At 34.6% G+C, this 19546-nt stretch overlaps 1 protein-coding gene and 1 pseudogene across 2 annotated transcripts; one reads left to right on the top strand and one right to left on the bottom strand.

Moving 5' to 3' along the window:
• The first annotated feature begins 8829 nt into the window (after positions 1–8829).
• LOC148932014 (uncharacterized) lies at positions 8830–13921 on the top strand (annotated as a pseudogene). The gene is made up of 7 exons (XR_016135270.1): positions 8830–9467; positions 9577–9648; positions 10724–10938; positions 11870–12013; positions 12077–12223; positions 12361–12432; positions 12501–13921. The product of XR_016135270.1 is annotated as an uncharacterized LOC148932014 (transcript).
• A 2045-nt stretch (positions 13922–15966) lies between these two features.
• LOC148932013 (receptor-like protein 9DC3) lies at positions 15967–16533 on the bottom strand. The gene has a single exon (XM_089064978.1). The coding sequence runs from the start codon at positions 16531–16533 to the stop codon at positions 15967–15969; it is 567 nt and encodes a 188-aa protein (XP_088921104.1).
• Positions 16534–19546: the final 3013 nt, after the last annotated feature.

The following is a 19546-nucleotide window of genomic DNA, read 5'->3' as shown; positions in this document are numbered from 1 at the left end:
TCTAGTTTCTGGCATTGTATTAAATAATTGTGGATATAAACAAGTGTTAGAAAGTGACAAATACATTCTGTCAAGGCATGGTAATTTTATTGGACTTGGTTATCTATGTGGCATGTTTAGGTTGAATCTAGATGTCTCTTTTGTTAATCATGACCTCTACAAGTATTAGTAATCATGTTAGTAAATCAGAATTATGGCATGCTAGACTTGGACATGTACATTATAAGAGATTGAAAGATATGTCGAAAATGAATTTGATACTAGCATTCGAGTTGAAGGGTTTTGTTTGTCCTCAAACAAAACAAGAGAAAAACTAATAAAGAAACACGGATGCTAAGAACTAGACTTCATACTTGCCTCAAAAATTGTAACAAGAAATAAAGAGTTTGACAAGAATACAAATCAAATCAAGCAAAGCTTATTAGTGCATTTTCATTACTAGCTCGTTGATCACCTTGAAGTGCATGCGCTCACAGTGTTTAGAAGTGTGTTTATCGCTCACTCTCAAAGTTTTTATTGGAAAAAGTGTATGCTCTCAGATCATGCAACATGCAAAGTTTACTATAGGCTTGCTCGAAGTCTAATCCCTCCTCTACTTTATGTGATTAAAACCAAAAATCCGAAAGGTCTTTATTTTAGGTTATAATGTAGGCTCTTTGGTAAGGTGAGGAAATATGGCTAAAAAGTGACTAAACCCAAACATAGCAAAAGTGATCAAGTTCTACTACATCAAACTTAGCACCCCACCAACAATTCGAATCTCAGTAAATTCTAGACTTTGTCTAAATTTCTTCTCACTTTACAAATTCCTTTGATTTTTTCTTTTCTTTTCATTTTTTTTTTGGTACATCCTTTCTTTCTTTCTTTTTTTTTTTTATGCACAACCAAATATCTCATTCAAACCACAAATCTCTATGCACTTTTCACATTTAAATACACTACTTTTTTTTCTACCTTATCTCTCCAACTCTTTTCACAAAATATAAACTAAAATTCACCAAGAGTGTATGGATATTCCCCTTTATTTAGCTTCCAAAGAAAAAGGCTTTAAAGGCTCAAAGTGGCTAGCTAGGGAAAAATATTTTGAATAAAGTCATAAACTTGGATATATAAAGTAGCTAAGAAGGATGGCCTAACGTCCTCTTTTATCATTTAAACACTATGTAGACTTAGGCAGACTAGGAGCAAGTTCTAGAAACAAGTATATGGCTGCAGATAAATCACACAAGAAAGAAATTTATAGCTCAAGTCTCACAAGGTATTAGCATGATTCAAGGTAAACAAACAATTCATTAATTGTGCACCTTTTCACAAAACTTTCAAATCAATGTATCAAGTCAACTCAACCAACACATAAATGAACTTTTTATCATAGGCAACTCGGTCTGATATCCCTAAACATGAGTATTTCTAAGTTTTCTATGTTATGCTCATGACAAGATTCACCTCGGGTTTACTAAAATAAAAATAAAAAACTAACAAAAACAATTAAACTCACGGTCCACTACTTCATCCCCCCAAACTTATTCAAAACTATGTTAAGAATAAGTTTGAAAAGTCGGTAGGGACGTGAGTAAACTAAAAATAAAAAAAAATAAGAAAAAAAAATTATACCAATGTTGGGTTGCCTCCCAACAAGCGCTTGGTTAACGTCTTTAGCTTGACGTTCTTTGAAACTCATAAGTTAGCCCCCATTCTCGGGACTTCCTTTGGGGTGCCTTTCGTACTCACGCTCTACGGAGCATAAAGTGTTGTAGCAGATGAATGTATCTTGCACTGGAGCGTAGAGTATTCCATTGTTGTGATTCCTGCTCTTCTCAAATAGCAACCCTTGCAAAAAAATAAAAAAAAAAATCAAAATAAAACAATACAAAATATTACACTCCAAATTAGTATTATCAACCGTTCTACAATATCAGCTTAAAGCAATAATATTCCCCGGCAACGGCGCCAAAAACTTGATGCACTATTTATTAGCACTAAAAATACCTGCAAGCATACAGGGTAGATCTAGTATAGCTAAAGGTCAGTACCGGGATATCGATCACATGGAATAAGATTGCAACTGACTACCATATACTAAGCATCACATACTATCTAGAGACACAAAGTTTTTGGTTTTAGATTTATTAAACTAGACAGAAAATAAATAAACAAATAACAAAAAGCATAAAAACAATGATACAAAGCAGGCTTAAGAAAGTAGAATTTAAGGATTCAAAACACAATTGACTTCCTTGAATTACGGTCTCTAGAGTTGTTAAGTCGGTCACTTAACTAGATTAAACCCCCTCCCGAGGTGAGAAATCTGTAGATTAGGTGTAATAATTGAAGTCCCCTTCTAATTCTTAGACCTAACTCCTAAAAGATTGTAAGACCAATGACCTCACATGAAACCTCAACTCTCCCGAGTTCTATTGAATTAAAGTGTGAATTATCCCTTTTCCAAGTCAACTATTTCTTCTCCCGAGTACTCTAATCAACTCTAACATGTATTCAAAAGGTAGCTAATCAATTGAATATAAAAGGCACAAGGATAAATCAAATAACTGCAAGAGCTACCAAGGATAATCAATTGAATATCTTCACCAAAAAAATCCACAAAAGATGTTCTACTCATAGACAAGTAAAAACTACAAATAAAGTACGAGACATGAAAGAAATAGATAAAACCCAAGGTCGAATCTTCAATCTTCAGTCTTCTCTTGCCTGGATCTGCAGAGCTGCGCTCCAATGGAAGATGGATGAATTATGTGTGGAATATGGGATGAATGAATGTGTAGAGGGAGAAGGATTGGAGGCTCTGAGATAGAGATTATGAATTAGGTTAGAGGTATTTATAGGTTGGAAAAAGGTTTATTTTTTTGATAATTTCGTGGCCTTCAAGAAATAGGAGAGATTGGGCTTCACAATATAATAATTTCTTTTCTTCCGTGAATTCCCGCCTAAATTCCCGCCAGCTTTGACTGCACTGCGCAATGTTCGTAGAATAGCAATAACTTTCTCCACAGAACTCCGATTGAGACGTGCGAGATATCCACGCTAAGATCTTTAGAAGACGAAGAGAATGGTATGCATTAAGCACTGATAAGACTTAAAAATCGCTGGCAGAATAAGCTCGAATAGAGGCTGCTGCACCTTGGCCTTTTTGCACCTTTTTCTATCTTTTTCTATCATTTATCAACAAACACATTAAAAATACCAAATGTATAACATATGCAATTTAAGAACATAATTTGCATGATTGACATTTAAAATGAGTCAAATCTAGCCCTTAAAAACATGCAAAATCCGTGTTTGTCATGCAACATGTCATGTGTGCAAGGATCGTCAATGGTTCAAGGATTTTAAACCAATTGAAGATGGATCTTCGTTGAAGATGGGCAACGTTGCAACTAAACCAATCAAGGGAATAAGATCTGTTAGCCTAGTATTTACTTCTGGAAATTCCTTAGTATTAGAAAATGTTGTGTATGTACCTGGTATTCGTAAGAATCTAGTTTCTGGCATTGTATTAAATAATTGTGGATATAAACAAGTGTTAGAAAGTGACAAATACATTCTGTCAAGGCATGGTAATTTTATTGGACTTGGTTATCTATGTTGCATATTTAGGTTGAATCTAGATGTCTCTTTTGTTAATCATGACCTCTACAAGTATTAGTAATCATGTTAGTAAATCAGAATTGTGGCATGCTAGACTTGGACATGTACATTATAAGAGATTGAAAGATATGTCGAAAATGAATTTGATACTAGCATTCGAGTTGAACAATGAAAAGTGTAAAACTTGCATGTTAACTAAAATAACTAGACAACCTTTCAATAAGAATGTCAATAAAGTTACTAAGGTTTTAGAACTTATACATAGTGATTTGTGTGATTTTCATTCAACTCCATCACTTGGTAATAAAAAGTATGTAGTTACTTTTATTGATGATGCTACTAGATTTTTCCATGTCTATCTCTGTCATTCAAAAGATGAAGCTCTTGATAAATTTAAAATCTTTAAAGAAAGTGTAGAGCTTTATCATGGTGTGAAGATTAAAACTCTTTGCACTGATAAGGGAGGTGAGTATTATGATCCAGCGTATTTTGAATCGACTGGTATAGTACATCAAACGACTGCTCCATATACACCACAACAAAATGGTGTAGCTGAAAGAAAGAATAGAACGTTAAAAGAAATGATTAATTCAATGTTGTGTTATTCTGGCCTATGTGAAGGATTTTGGGGTGAGGCTGTGTTAACGGCCTGTTATTTGTTGAATAGAGTTCCTAATATGGAATTTTCCATAAGTCTAAGGTTTTCCTTTTTTGCTTATTTTCCTTTTGGTTATTTTCCATCTATTTTTACTTTCCATAAGTTTAAGGTTTTCCTTTTTTTGCTTATTTTTCTTTTGCTTATTTTCCTTTTGCTTATTTTCCTTCTAGTTTTATTCTCCATAAGTTTAAGATTTTCCTTTGCCTATATAAAGGCCTTATTGTCGAACTTAAAAGACAGACTTTGAATATTAAAATTTAGTTTGAGTTTTTCAATTAGTTGAGTTCTTTATCTACCAGTTTAGTCATTCTCATGTCAAATTAGGTTATAAATTTGCACTCATAACCATGTTTGGATTATGGGCTAGTCGGGCTCAAAGCTAAATATTAAAATTAATTTGGTATATTTAATTTTTAACATACCAAAAATTAAAACTACTACAAAATCTAGTCCATTCGATATGAAAATCAATTTTCGCGTGATGTTAACTAGCTATTGTAACAATGCCAACTAGGGTTTACTATGTCAACTCGTGCGTAATTAATGCCAATCAAGAGTATTAATAAAAGATTGAATTTTGTTAGTTATAATTAACTTTTAGAAAATATCTCAAAGCTTCAAACGCATATAACTAAATAGATTATTTCAATCTCATAAGGACTATATCCAAATTCAACTTTTCATTCTAATTGGAAACAACTGCAAGTAAATTCAATCCCCATAAAATTCAACTCGAAACAAAATAACCAAAATATAACCTTAAAGCACAAAACAACCAAAACACACCTCTCTGACTTGAAGCCTTCGTTGTACATCTTCTCGAATTTGCGCAAACGTTTCACACAAGACGACGGCCTTCGCAAGTGAAGTTCCCAACGAATAGCATCTTTGAAGCCCGATTCACATATGCAGACAAGGTGATTCTCCGATAGCGATGCACCCTTAATCTTGACCAAAAGCCTCTCGAACTCGGTCTGATATTCCATCACCGTGTTGTGTTGCTGCAGCTTACTGAGTTTCCCTAAGTGATTGTCATGATATGTTGGATCAAACCTCTCCTTCACCGCTTCCATGAACTCAGGCCATGATTTCAGCAAACTGTGTTTTTTTCGGTAAATGAGCCAATCCAGCGCCGGCTGCTCGAAGAGTAGCCCAACAAGTGTAGACGATGCTCTTCTAACATTCCGTAATAGTCGAAATACATGTCAACCTTGAAAGTCCATCCCCATGGGTCGTCTCTGTTGAATTTCGGGGGATCGAGCCGAAGAGAGGGTCGCTGCTCCCAATTGTTGGACTTTGATTTATCAGCATGAGCCATAGCTGAACAATTTTGATGAAGCAGAAGATAAGGGATTAGAAAAATATGGTGTAATCTTTGTCATTGATGATATGAAGAACACTTAGACTACACCAGACTTTGTCGGGCATTTCGGCAAACGGTTGGAGTGCCTCTTATGATGTCATGTGAAATATTATAAATAATGAAATGGTGACGAAATACCACAGGTTGGCTAACTTTCCACATTCTTTCCAAATAAAAAATGTGAAGGGAGGTACGGAAAAGAATCACCGCCTCATGTGGAAGTGGGATCGGATAGGGAGATCGAGTGGGGTTATGTGTTTGCTGCTGCTGGATATGTTGTGAGCCTGGGCCCGGGCCCAAATGGTAAGTTGGACATGTCATGTATGAGTACCTTTTATTTTTTTACCAAAATAAACAAATGCATTCCTTAGTATATGTGCTCAAAATTGACAATTTTATTTTATTCAAGTCTCGTCACAAACAATTTTATCTCATCAATGTGGAATATGATAAAAAATGAAATGGTGACATGTTATGATGAAATAAAAATTTATAAAGATGAATTAAAGCACAAATGTTAAAAGGCAACAACCGTACATGGAGTTGGTGACCGGCGACGGCGGTTGGGTAGCGCAGAGAGCTGGAGCGGCGAGATAGATCTGATTTGTGTGTGTTAAGGCACAATCTTATTCTCTGGAATTGGGCTCTCCTTTGGGCCAGTTTGCTTTGTTTAAATAATTCAGTTGGGCCTATTTTGTTAAGAAGTTTTGGGCCTTTTTATTTAAATTTGAGATTCCTTTTGAGAGTATGGCCTTCTTTTTATTTTAAAAGTGATTGAGCCTCTTTGTACAAAGAGGTGTCCAGGATTAAATCTTCGGATTTAGTTATGAAACTCAAGAAATTATTCTCGTGAATAATTTATCCAAATGATAGGACTTCTCGATTTATTTAATTAAATAATTCCAAGTAATTGAATCTTTGAATGTGATTGAGAATCCAAGCCTTAAGTCGAGATCTTAAATTCTCTGATTTAATCATCATGAACGAATTGAAGTCATCTTAGTAAAAGAAAAACATGGGATACATAACCTCATTAGGATCATTACATATCATTCTTAATGAATGTTCTTTAGCTAATTAGCTTTTAATATCCTTTTAAAATGGAATTTTGTGAGGAGTTCAATCTTTAAAGTGCGCTCTTTGCTTATATATTTTTGTTGATGTGAATTGATATTTCAACATGGAATAAACTAGAAAAAATGAAGCTTTGTGATTTAATTAGCGGATTTCAAACTTTGTGGGATAGATCAAATTTTGACCGAACTATGTAATTTAAATGGCTATTTACCTTTTAAAAAAATAGAGTCCCCTGTATAAGTCAAATTGTATATATTAATCGTGTCCCATTTGTAAACCTTGGCCATTTAATATCAAGAAAACTTTACCTTCAAACATTTACTTTCCACAATATAGGTGTCATGCCCCAATCGTTAGTTAATCATCGTGACTAAAGACTATGGAAAATATTCAATCACCATTCTTCCTTCCATTAAATTGAAGTTACACTTTTCTCATGATTAGACCTCGAACCAATAATTTATAGTTACTTGACTTGAATTGTGAAATATCTATGGATGTTGGTAGGGATCGATCCACCTCTCTTGCTGAATATTCTAGTATTTCTAAGAGTTTGTATTGCCACATGATTAAACATTTTCCACAATAATTAATGCAGTTATTTCCCATATTGGCTACTTGACTTACAAAGTCTTCATTTAAGATATGATATCATGTATCACAGATATATGTAGCTATCGATCATTATTATGATATGTATAACATTTTTCAATCATTACCAATCGTAACTTATTCGTTTGAACATGACATTTTTAGAGTCAAGAGAACTCTACAACTACCATTCAAATGATAAATCACTAGACTATTCTGTTTATGATATTAAAGAATTTTTTCGAAGACTTTTTCTTTGTGCTCATTAATTGATTATTATATAAAATTTAAATTGTACATGTATCACTTATTTCACTTTCAAACAAGTGTCACTCCCTATGTGCTCAAACCTTCTTCCCTCCACATAAAAAAAACACAACACAACTTTGAGTTATATATAGAAAGAGAGAGAGCTTAAATGTTGTAACCCTTTAATAGAGATCTATGTTTTACTTTATTCCGAAAGTGAGCTGATAATCTCTTTGTATAATTATTTTATACATTTTATATTTTATTATATAGTTGTTCTGATTTGATTTACATTTTCATAGTAGTTAGTATTTGATTTGTTTTCCTAGTTTATAGAAGATTTTTTTGTTATGTGTGAAGCCTTTTTTTTTATTAAGAAAAATTATTTTATTAATTTCATTCTCTCTACGGTTTCTCTATTCTTAAGAAAATTTCATGATTAATTAAATTAAAACAAAATAGAGACAAAATGAATTTTTTATTTTTGTTTATTTTAGTCAAAATTTCACTAATCATCCATTGATCGTTAGTTTTTGATGGAACTGTCATAAAAGGACCGATCCGACGACGATTTTAGGATTCGATTTTTAAAATGTGATTGTTTCATACCAACTTCATATTTCGTCCATATATTTAAGATCGTCCGCATTCATTATCGTTGATTTATTCAGCATAGAACGTAGAAGTCCAAATTTTTGACTTGGGATGGTTTGTATCCCAATGAAAAATCATCACTATTTTATTTATCATAAAATAATTTTTTAAGATAATAACCTAAATATTTTAAAATGCACATGCATACACCCCTTATCTCTATGTAGTAGAGATGTTTCTTTTTTTTCACGTATAATATTTAAGAAAAATATTTTTAAGTGAGTTAAGTAAATTAAAGGAAAATAAAGTATAAAGAAAAAAAGGTAGAAAGACGAAGAAATACTAATAGAGTAAGAGAGAAGAAAAGTATTATTTTTTTATATAGAAAAGAAATGACTCTGCTATAGTGGGACAATTCAAAAAGAAATACGAATCAACTATCGAGACGGAGGGAGTATCATTTAATTTATTTGACTTTAAAAACAAATGTCTCCCTGACTCCCTCCCACATTGCACTGACTTGACTTACGTGGTCCTTGATCCTCGTCAAGGGTCAGTCATTACTCCCTAATTAGTCTTGTAGAAATGAAGATACATTAATCATTAAAAAAAACACACTTAAACTTTTAAGTATATATAGACACTTTTAATGTCTCCATTTAACCACCCACACGTTACTTCTTTTGAAATCAAGCCTAATGGATAGACCTTACCATCTCCACCTCCTTATAACATCACTCTTTCTACTTCAATGGTTAATTTATTATAGCTCAGCCAACTCAGATTTTAACACTGATCGTTCTTCACTTAGTGCCTTCAAATCTCGAATCTCTTTCGATCCCCATAAAATATTGACCAAAAATTGGAGCGGAGAGAGCAGTATTTGTAGTTGGATGGGAGTTACTTGTGATTCTCGCTATCAAAGGGTGACTCAGTTGAACATATCGTCCATGGGTCTTGTAGGAACCATTCCACCAGAAATTGGAAATCTTTCTTTTCTCGTTTCTTTAGATGTGAGCGAGAACTCTTTTCATGGTCCTATACCCCAATCTATTTTCAACATGCCATTTTTAGAAGTCCTGAATTTGAGGAATAATAGTTTGTCTAGTAGTCTGCCTCTTGATGTGTGCAAACATAATCTCCGTAGGCTTAAGAGACTTCGTATTTCTTACAACGAGTTGTATGGGGAAATACCATCGAGTTTGGGGCAGTGTTCAAAGCTTGAGTATATTTCTTTGTACAACAACAGTTTTAGCGGAAACGTGCCAACCCAAATTGGAAACTTGACATTGGTTCAAGAACTATTCTTGGGTGCTAACAATATAAGTGGTAAGATATAACACCATGATCTTAATGATTTTGCAAAATGACTTAATATGCTTTTATGTTAAAATAAATTGATATGCTTTTATGATAGTTTGATGCAATTTACTCGTAGGAAACATTCCAAGGGAAATTGGGAATTTAACAATGCTTCAATCGTTGGACCTTGGTGACAATAAATTCAGCGGTGAGATCTTGTCTCAACTCTCTTATATTTTGGCTTATTTTGCATTGAAATTATCTTTTTAATGTCATTTCACTAATTATTTTCGGAGGTATTATTCATTTTCTTTCTTTGCTGGTTTTATAATTATGCATCTCTTTTACAAAGGTCCATATTATAGGTAAGAGATTATAAGTAAGAGAGATATATCATTATGATCAGACGAATCTATGTCGTCACAAGATATTCGAGTACATCTTTAAAATCTAATAAAAGGGATTTTTCATAACTTGTTCAATATCACGGAGAAAACAAATCAAGGAAATCCCCATAAACGATTTTGTACAAAAATTATTAAAATAATCTTTTATGTTAAAATCAAGTGGATAAGATTGCCACATGTTACTATTGCATACGTTAGATTGTGATATCTTATGACATTTTTACTCCATTAGTCCCACTATAAGCAAGACGCTTCTTGTAAGCACTGATTTCAGGAAATGATATTTAATACTACCTCCGTCCACCAAAATTTGTCTTATTTTTTCATTTTCGTCCGTCCCCCTAAATTTGTCTCATTTCACTTTTACCATTTTTGGTAGTGGACCTCATATTCCACTAACTCATTCCTACTCACATTTTATTATAAAACTAATATATAAAAGTACGACCCACAATCTACTAAATTTTTCAACTCACTTTCCATTACATTTCTTAAGACCCGTGTCGAGTCAAAGTGGGACACATTTTGGTGGACGGAGATAGTATAACTCTTTGTTCTTGTTTAAGATTATGCTCTCGATTTTATCATGCCTCTATATAGGGTACATATAATTGCATTTTGGTTTAAACAAATCTTTACAAATACGCATGTAGGGGTGTGTTATATTGCTAACTATTTAAATTGCTAACTCTGCTAACTCATCAATACAGTGTATTAAAAATGTCAACACAGTGACATCAAAATGTCAACACATAATATCAACATATTATATTGAAGTTCAACAAAATTATGTGTTGACATTTTAATGTCATTGTGTTGATGAGTTAGCAAGTTAGCAACTTAAGAAAGTTAGCAATTGATCACCTCCCTACGCAGGTAATATTCCCAAAGAGTTGGGATATCTTACTAGCTTACAAAGTTTAAGCATGAGAGTCAACGAGTTATCTGGCCCTTTGCCCGCGACTATCTATGGCATGACTTCGTTATGTATTGTGACTTTGCGTTAAATGATTTTAATGAATCATTATCAAGAGATATTGGAAACATGACGGCCCTTCGCAGAATAGGTCTTGAAGAAAATAATTTAACAGGTACGAATTATTCTACCACTTTTGTGCATTTTAACAATTCTTCTGTGTGATTTGGGTGAATTCATATGTTCATGTGCAATATCTCAAAACCACACTTAACAGGTAGTAGTATAAGTTATTCTACCACTCCCTTTAGGGGTTATGGCACTTTTGTGTCTCGGTTTTCTCCTTTGGACCGTCCTTTATCAATTGTCGCACTTCATTTTTACTACTTTTGCTAATGGACCTTATATTTTACGAACTCATTTTACTCACTGTGAGGGCAAATAATTCCCACATTGGAGAATGAATAAGAGTTGCAAGTGTATAAATAGGCTACCCCAACTCCATTAGAATGAGGCCTTTTGGGGAGTACCCCAAGAGCAAAACCGTGAGGGCTTTGCCCAAAGTGGACAATATCATACTAATGTGAAGTTCGGGTGTGCACCACCGATACCTAACAGTGGTATCGGAGCCCTGGTTCAGGCCTGGGCCTGTGTGGCTCGGGGTTCGGTGGTTGAACTTGCAAGTTCTCCAATGTCTCTGCGTGAGCTCGACCAAGATCTGCGGTGACCGGTTGACCTGTAACATGAGGCACACATGTGGTCTTGGTCTGGTGGTCTTGGTTTGAGGGGAGGATTGTGACGGCAAACAATTCCCACATTGGAGAATGAACAAGAGTTGCAAGTGTATAAATTGGCTACCCCAACTCCATTAGTATGAGGCCTTTTGGGGAGTACCCCAAGAGCATAACCGTCAGGGCTTTGCCCAAAGCGGACAATATCATACTAATGTGGAGTTCGGGTGTGCACCACCGATACCCAATACTCACATTTTATAATCACATACAACAAATCTTTTACACTCACTTTCCTATATTGGGGTACGGAGGGAGTATGCGTTGGTTAGATTGAGCTAAATTAAGTTTATGTTTTCGTCATAAAACCTACAGGTGAAATTCCGAAAGAGATGGGTCGTCTTACCAATTTCGAGCGATTGAGCATGTGTTGCAACAAAATTAGTGGTTCAGTGCCAAGAGAACTTGGGAACTTGACAGCCATGGTTGGCATATACCTTGGCAATAATGTTTTAAGTGGTACGATTCCAACCATTCTGATAAGATACCAAATTGAACTTTCATGATTTGAAATTCTTGCAGGTCCAATACCAAAAGAGTTAGGTCGTCTTGTTAATTTATGGGAACTCCAGTTGAAAGAAAACTATCTAATCAATGGTTCAATACCAAAGGAATTTGGGAACTTGACTTCCCTTTCCTACTTATTGCTTTACAGTAATAAATTAAGCGGTATGATATTGATATCCTCTTTCATTGCTGCATGACCTTGAAGTTGCATAAATTCGTGAATTCTATCTTTAGCTATACAATTTTGCATTTCGATAGAGATTTAAATGTGATTAACTTGTGTCTTCATACTTGTACAGGTCATATTCCAAAAGAGATTGGGAACATGACAGCCATGCGTATGTTATTGCTTCAGGGCAATAATTTAAATGGTATCATTCTCTCTTTCTCTCTCTCTCTCATATGTAATTCTCGATCCTAATTACGAACCAATTTTTAGGTCCAATACCTTCCACCATTGGGAATATGTCAGAGCTGACTACTTTATTACTCTTTCAAAACAAATTAACTGGGGAGATTCCATCATCCATTTGCAACTTGAGATTACTTTCACTCCTCCATGTAGCAGACAATCATTTGGAAGGACCAATTCCAAAGTGCTTGGGAAACATCAATAGTTCACTATGGCTTCTTAATTTGGGTGGAAATCAAATCACAGCCCTTCAATCTACATTTGCAAAAGGATGTAGTCTTCAGGCCCTTACTCTGAATGGCAATAAATTGGAAGGAATACCTCACTCCCTAATCAACTGCCAACGTCTGCAGAGCATTGACATTGGTGACAACGAAATACGAGGTGCATTTCCCTTCTGGATGGAAAGATTCCCTCAACTTCGCGTCCTCATCTTGAGGTCTAACAAGTTAAATGGTACTATGTTGGAGGCTTCAAAGACTGAACATCCGTTTCCAAAGTTGCAAGTCTTGGATATAGCAAGAAATGATTTTGTTGGCTCGTTACCCGATAGATATTTCAAGAATTTTGGAGGTATGATCGATGCTAAGGAAAATCTGACACGCGATGAGAAGGATGCGCTCCAAGAATTTATAGACTTAAGTTTCACTTTGAAAGGTTTGGATCAGACATTGCAGAGATTGTTGGATACGTTTACAACTATTGATTTCTCTTCCAATAAATTTTCTGGGAATATTCCAGTTTCCATAGGCACTCTTAATTCTCTAAGATACTTGAATTTGTCCCGCAATACTCTCACGGGACAGATTCCCGTGTCTCTTGGGAATATAAGTCTTCTTGAGTCATTGGATTTGTCATGGAACAGACTCAGTGGAAAAATTCCAAGTGATTTGCCAGGGTTGACATTTCTTTCAAAATTAAACCTATCAATGAATAATCTTGTGGGGCCGATACCACAATCTAAGCAGTTTTCTACGTTTCAAAATGATTCATACATAGGAAACTCGGGATTGTGTGGAGAACCGTTGGCAAAGCAGTGTGAAACATCCGATGAAAAACCAGTGTTTCCTCCAGAAGATGATGACGATGATGAGTCCGGATTTATAGACAGATTTGGTTGGCGAAGTGTGGTGATGGGGTATGGATGTGGATGCATAGTTGGAAATGGAATTGGTTACATGATTATAAGAAGCGGAAGGCCAAGATGGTTAGTGGACTTCTTTTTTGGGAATGGATATAGTAATAGTAAGATGAAGAGAAGAAATAGAGGAAAAGCAGCAACAAGGAGAAGGTGAGTCAAGACAAATATTGTGCTTTTCTTGAGTTTCATTTGGAACACTAGCATGTTTTGTGTTTGATGTTTTGCAAATAATGCATCTTAAACTATCCAATGTTGTATTTCTAAGTTAGGCTACTTTTGTTTATAAAATTATACATATTGTCTCTAATGTGTGATTAAGCAACCCTTGCTTGCAATCTGCACAGATGCTAAATAAAATCAAATATTTCAATGTTCAAAAATGTTAATTCTAATCTTCTGTCTTAGACTTTTGACCAAAATATAACTCTGATATTTTGTTTCTCTTAAACAGAAGTATTTGTTCAGAACTTGATGATTCAAATGTGTTGTGTGTTTCTAACAATACTAGCCACTTCTGTTAAACTTTAATGAGGACTAATAGGAAACAACTGCAAATAAATTCAATCCCCACAAAATTCAGCTCAAAACAAAATAACTGAAATCAAACACCTAAAACTATAAAACAACAAAAACACACCTCTGTTAACACTTAGAAGGCACAGTTTAACCTCTTGATTGGGGAATTTCTTTCTAAGTTTGATAAAACATGCTCATCAATTTCAAGATATTTAGTCGCATCGTTTTATCGAGGGACATCCATAGACACATTTTTAAAATTCCTACTTCTCTCCATCCTACCTCAAGGAAAGCATTTCTCATTTTTTGGTACGAGATTTTGTGCAATGTTATTATTTTGGGAGTTGAGAGAAAATAAAATATGAGAAGAAAAGTGTGAATGATGTTTCTATTTTAAGAAACGTGTCATTTAGAATGATACATCTTAAAAGGAAAAATGTGTCACTTAAAAAGGAATGAAGAAAATATAATTTTACACTAACCCTAATATTCCACTAATTTTTTATACTCATATTTATTTGCATTTCTTAAAATTTATACTGAATTAAAATATGATATTTATTTATCGACGTATAAAGTAACCTACTTGGAGTGTGGTTGGGGCTAAGAAGAAAAAAGCTAAATTAATTGTAGTGAAGGTATTTGGAGGAAAAATCTTTTTCAAGTCAAGTCAATTGTTTCCAAAATTGTGTTATCCCATTGGAAACGGTATAAAGTCGCATTTGGTGTATCATTGATTGAAAATGAGGGAAGCTTCTCTATTTAATTCCCTTCCCACTTGAACTATAAAGTCGCATTTGGTGTCTCGTTAAGTGAAAATGAGGGAGGCTTCTCGAGTTAGTTCTCTAACCTAACTTTTTTTGACTTGTTGGCTCAAGTCATTATATTGGGCTTGAGATATCAAGAAAATAGAATTTTATATTGGGCCAAATTACCTGATAATCTTTTGGGCCTTTTTAAAATTAGATTGGTCGGAAAAAATTATAGAAGAGCCCAAGTTTGTATTCTAAGGCCTTGAGAAATTATTTAGTAAACAAAATAAAATTTTATTTTGGGTCAAATTATATGACAATCTTTTGGGCTTTCGTGATATGAGATTATTAGATTGGTGTTGGCAGACCTTGCGAGAAGAAATTACAAATAGTTTTCTTGTTGATAATCTATTATATTTACTTTGTGATTTTTTTCATGATTTCAGACTTAAAGTTGATAATTTCAGATTCATCCAATTGAGCATCTTTTGGGCTTTCGTGATATTAGTATATTATTAGAGTGGTCTTGGCAAACCTTGCAAGAAGAGATGACAAATAGTTTTCATGTGATAATCTGTTATATATACTTTGTGAATTTTTTCATAATTTTAGACTTAGTTGTTAATATGAGATTCATCCAATTAATTCACCTTTTCGACTTGGCTTGTTTTCGTGAACTATAGTTTGTAGAGAAAAATAAGCAATCACACATTAACAAAAGTTCATGCGAAATATGCATACAACAAAAGTTCTTCGATAATCTGGCTAGATTGAGAGTCAAAACATTTGCTCCATAACTCGAACTAACAGAATATCCTAAATCTGAAATTATTATATTTGCATAAATTTAATAAGGTAAAAGAAAATAGAAAACACAACTCAAACACAAGATCCCATGAGATAAAAAAAAAGGAAAAAAGTATAAAAGAAAATTGAAACAACTCAAGCAAGACTTCTAAATCTAACACAAGAAAAGCACACAAAATCTCTCTTTGCCTTTAATCAAGTTCCGCTGTGCGTTGGTGCAGCTCTGCTGCGTCTCTTCTTCGTCTTATATTTATATCCAATGCCAAAAAAAATTCCACTAACCATCTTGGCCTTCACTTCGAATAATCATATAACCAATTCCAATCCCAACTATGAATCCACTTCCATATCCCATCACAACACTTCGCCAACCAAATCCATCTATGAATTCATCTTCATCATCACCTTCTTCTTTGACGGGCTGCATCCATGGCCCATTCATGCACTTTTTTGTCAAAGGAGCACCACATAATCCCGACTTTCCCATATATGAATCATTCTCAAACGTGGAGAACTGATTAGATTGCGGAATTTGCCCAACAAAATTGTTCACTGAAAGGTTTAATTTCGCAAGAAATGAAAACCTTGTCAAAGCACCTGGGATTTCTCCATCCATTTTGTTTGTTGACAGATCAAGCGATTCGAGTTCTCCCATGTTTCCAAGAGATGAAGGTATATGTCCTGTGAGGCTATTGTGGGACAAGTTCAAGTATTTGAGAATTTTAAGTTTTCCTATGGAAGGTGGAATAATTCCAGAGAATCTATTGGACGACAGATCTATTGTCGTAAAGGTTTCCAATAGTCTATTCAATAACTGATCCTGACCTTTCAAGGTAAGCTTCATCTACAGATTTGATAGAAAGCTGTCATAATATATTCCTATGGCCTCTGTCATTGCTTTGAAATTCTTGAAATATGTTTGAGGTAGAGAGCCCACAAATTCATTATAGGCTACATCTAAAACTTGCAACTTAGGAAATGGAATCTTGGTTGATGAAGGACGTGACATGTTACCACCAAACTTGTTAGAACTCGAAGCTCGGGAAGACCTTCCATCCAAAATGGAAATTCATCTTGTATTCTATTATTTCCAATTTCAAGGCCCTTTAGATATTGGCAGTTGTTCAAGGATCTAGGAAATCGTCCTTCCAGTTTGTTGGTTCCCAAATTGATGGACACGAGCCGACAATCATTGCTAAATGTTGATGGAAGTACACCGCTGAACTTATTCGTGTTTAAATGAAAGATCTTCATATATATACCGGCTAAAGTTTCCAAAGCATTGAGGAATTGTTCCTTCCAAAGTATTGTTTGAGACAATAAGTATCTCAAACCATGAAGTCAAGTTGCAGATGAAGGATGGGAGCTCACCCTCAAGTTTGTTGGAAGAGAGCAATAATTCCACCAAACTTGATTGATTTCCAATGGTGGATGGTATTGGACCTTCAAACAATTTATTCGAATTATAAACACGGATATAATTCAAATTTCTTCATCTAAAAATGCACATGCATAACATATATATTAGCATCATGGAATAATTTACTGATTATAAGCATATGTCTGTGACAATTGTATATATTCATAATAGTAAGATTTTAACTTATCCTCTATATTTTACTTATCAAGTTTCTAATCAGTCATTTACGAAAAGGTTAGAAATCTTACCGCTTAAAACATTATTGTCAAGGTATAAATCTAGCAGTATAAAAATTCCTAAAACACATTCTTCCACACATACAGCATTTGAATTTTTTCATAGACGATTGAAGCAAAATGAGAAATTGAGATAGCAGGGAATAACCTCGAGGGATTTCGCACTAGCTCTAAGATCACGGATTCTGTAAACACCGGCGAGTAAAGCTGAATTAGACGACGGAAATATGGAATTCCGATGGCCGTAGGGTTGGAGATTAGGGGTTGTATGTAATTATTGTCGGTTGATTTAATACATAAATATTTTACAAGAAAGACTTTATAATATTCCTATAAAATATCCAATTAAATATACAAAAACGTATGTGTATACTATTTTTTAAAAACTAACTGAAGGAATTGTTGGATATTTGACACATAAAAGATAGGAACACTCAACAAAGAAGAAATAAAAGGATTACAAAATATGCACAAATAAAAGTGCTTCAGCACTATAAAGCTTTCTTCTCTCTTTCTCTCTACGAGCTACGGCTCTTTTTTCTCCAACTCACACATTTCCTTTTCTTTCTTTCTATCTAAGAGCTTCAGCTCTTACAAACACTCACTCTTCCTTTCTCTCTACTATGAGCTACAGCTCTTTTTTCTCCTAACTCTCACTCACAATTCTAACTTGATTGATTTTACAACAAACAACTACACCTCAATTTATAGGTGTATAAAATCGGTTAAGCACCGATTCCTAAAACTAGAGACCTTCTAGTTAGCACTAATTAATTAAATAATACAAGTTGATAATTTGCAAACTAGATTACACATATATGCTACGTCTCCTAGCTGTCACTTTATACTTAATGAGGAAGTCTTCAAATGCCACCCACAAAATACTACCGCTTGATGTAGTGCAAATGTGGCTACTTTCTTAGCCATGAATTACTCACAAATTTACACCACCAAGATAAGGTGGTGATGCAGCACCTTCATCACCACTCCTTAATTGTGAAGTAATTGATTTAATAATTTCAACATCCTCCCTTAAGCTCAATTCTTCACAGTTTTCCTGTCGAGCATAAATTCCAATCTTCTGATTGTATCCTTTCGCCACCAACCTTGCCCTGTACCTTTGCACTTCACCATTGACATCTTTCTTTGTTTTGTACATACATTTCACACCAATTTCTTTTCGGCCTTCTGGTAACGTTGTCAACGACCAAGTATCATTTTTCTCGATCGCATTGATTTCTTCAACAATTGCAGTCTTCCATTTCCTGTCTTGTGCAGCATTTGCATAAGCAATAGGATCAACATTCATATGAAAACAAATAAGATTCACATTTTCCTCTCCAGCTCCATCAACTTCTTCAGTAGCTTCATATATATCATTCAGATTGCGCATTCTTCTTGACCTTCCGACTGGACCTTGAGATGATGTTGGTGAATCTGGTTCTTCAACTTCACGTGCTTCTTCTTGCTGATCAGATACAATTTCTGACGAGCTTGCAGCTTTCTTATCCTCCCAGCTCCATGTTTGATCTTCTTCAAACACCACATCGCGACTTATGATCACCTTCTTCGTGAGTGGGTTATACAATTTGTAACCCATTACTCGATCTCCATATCTCACGAAGATACACTTCTCACCTTTGTCATCAAGCTTGATTCTTCGAGCTTCAGGAATTTTGGCATAAGCAATGCAGCCAAAAACTCTCAAGTGCGCAATACCGGGCTTGAACGAACTCCATGCTTCTTCAGGCGTCATGTTGCGAACACTTTTGGTTGGACATCGATTCAAGAGATACACTGCTGATGCGACAGCTTCAGCCCAGAATTCTCGAGGTAAGTTTTTCCCTTTCATCATACTTCTCGCCATATCAAGAATTTTTTGGTTCTTTCTTTCAGCAACACCATTCAGTTGAGGAATATATGGAGGAGTAAGCTGGTGAATGATTCCATGCTCCTTGCAAAACTTTTCGAACAGATCGGATGTGAACTCGCCACCTTGGTCGGATCTGAGAACTTTAATATAGTGCCCACTCTGTCTTTCAACAAGAACTTTGAACTCTTTGAAAATATCAAACACCTCAGATTTCCTTTTCAAGAAATATTCTTTCTGGAATAATCATCAATGAAAGTCAAAAAATACTGATTACCTCCGGTAGAAATAGGCTTCAGAGGACCGCAGACGTCTGTATGAACAATCTCCA

This window comes from Salvia hispanica, chromosome 2 (genome assembly GCF_029641045.1).
Source record: "Salvia hispanica isolate PSC_SH4W2 chromosome 2, Shi_PSC_v1, whole genome shotgun sequence".
NCBI lineage: Eukaryota > Viridiplantae > Streptophyta > Magnoliopsida > Lamiales > Lamiaceae > Salvia > Salvia hispanica.
The sequence above is the reverse complement of the archived record's forward strand: the minus strand, read 5'-3'. Positions and strand labels throughout refer to the sequence as shown.

Excerpts from the sequence above, each read along its gene's own strand:
- LOC148932013 (XM_089064978.1), bottom strand. The coding sequence starts at position 16,533 with ATGAAGCTTACCTTGAAAGGTCAGGATCAGTTATTGAATAGACTATTG.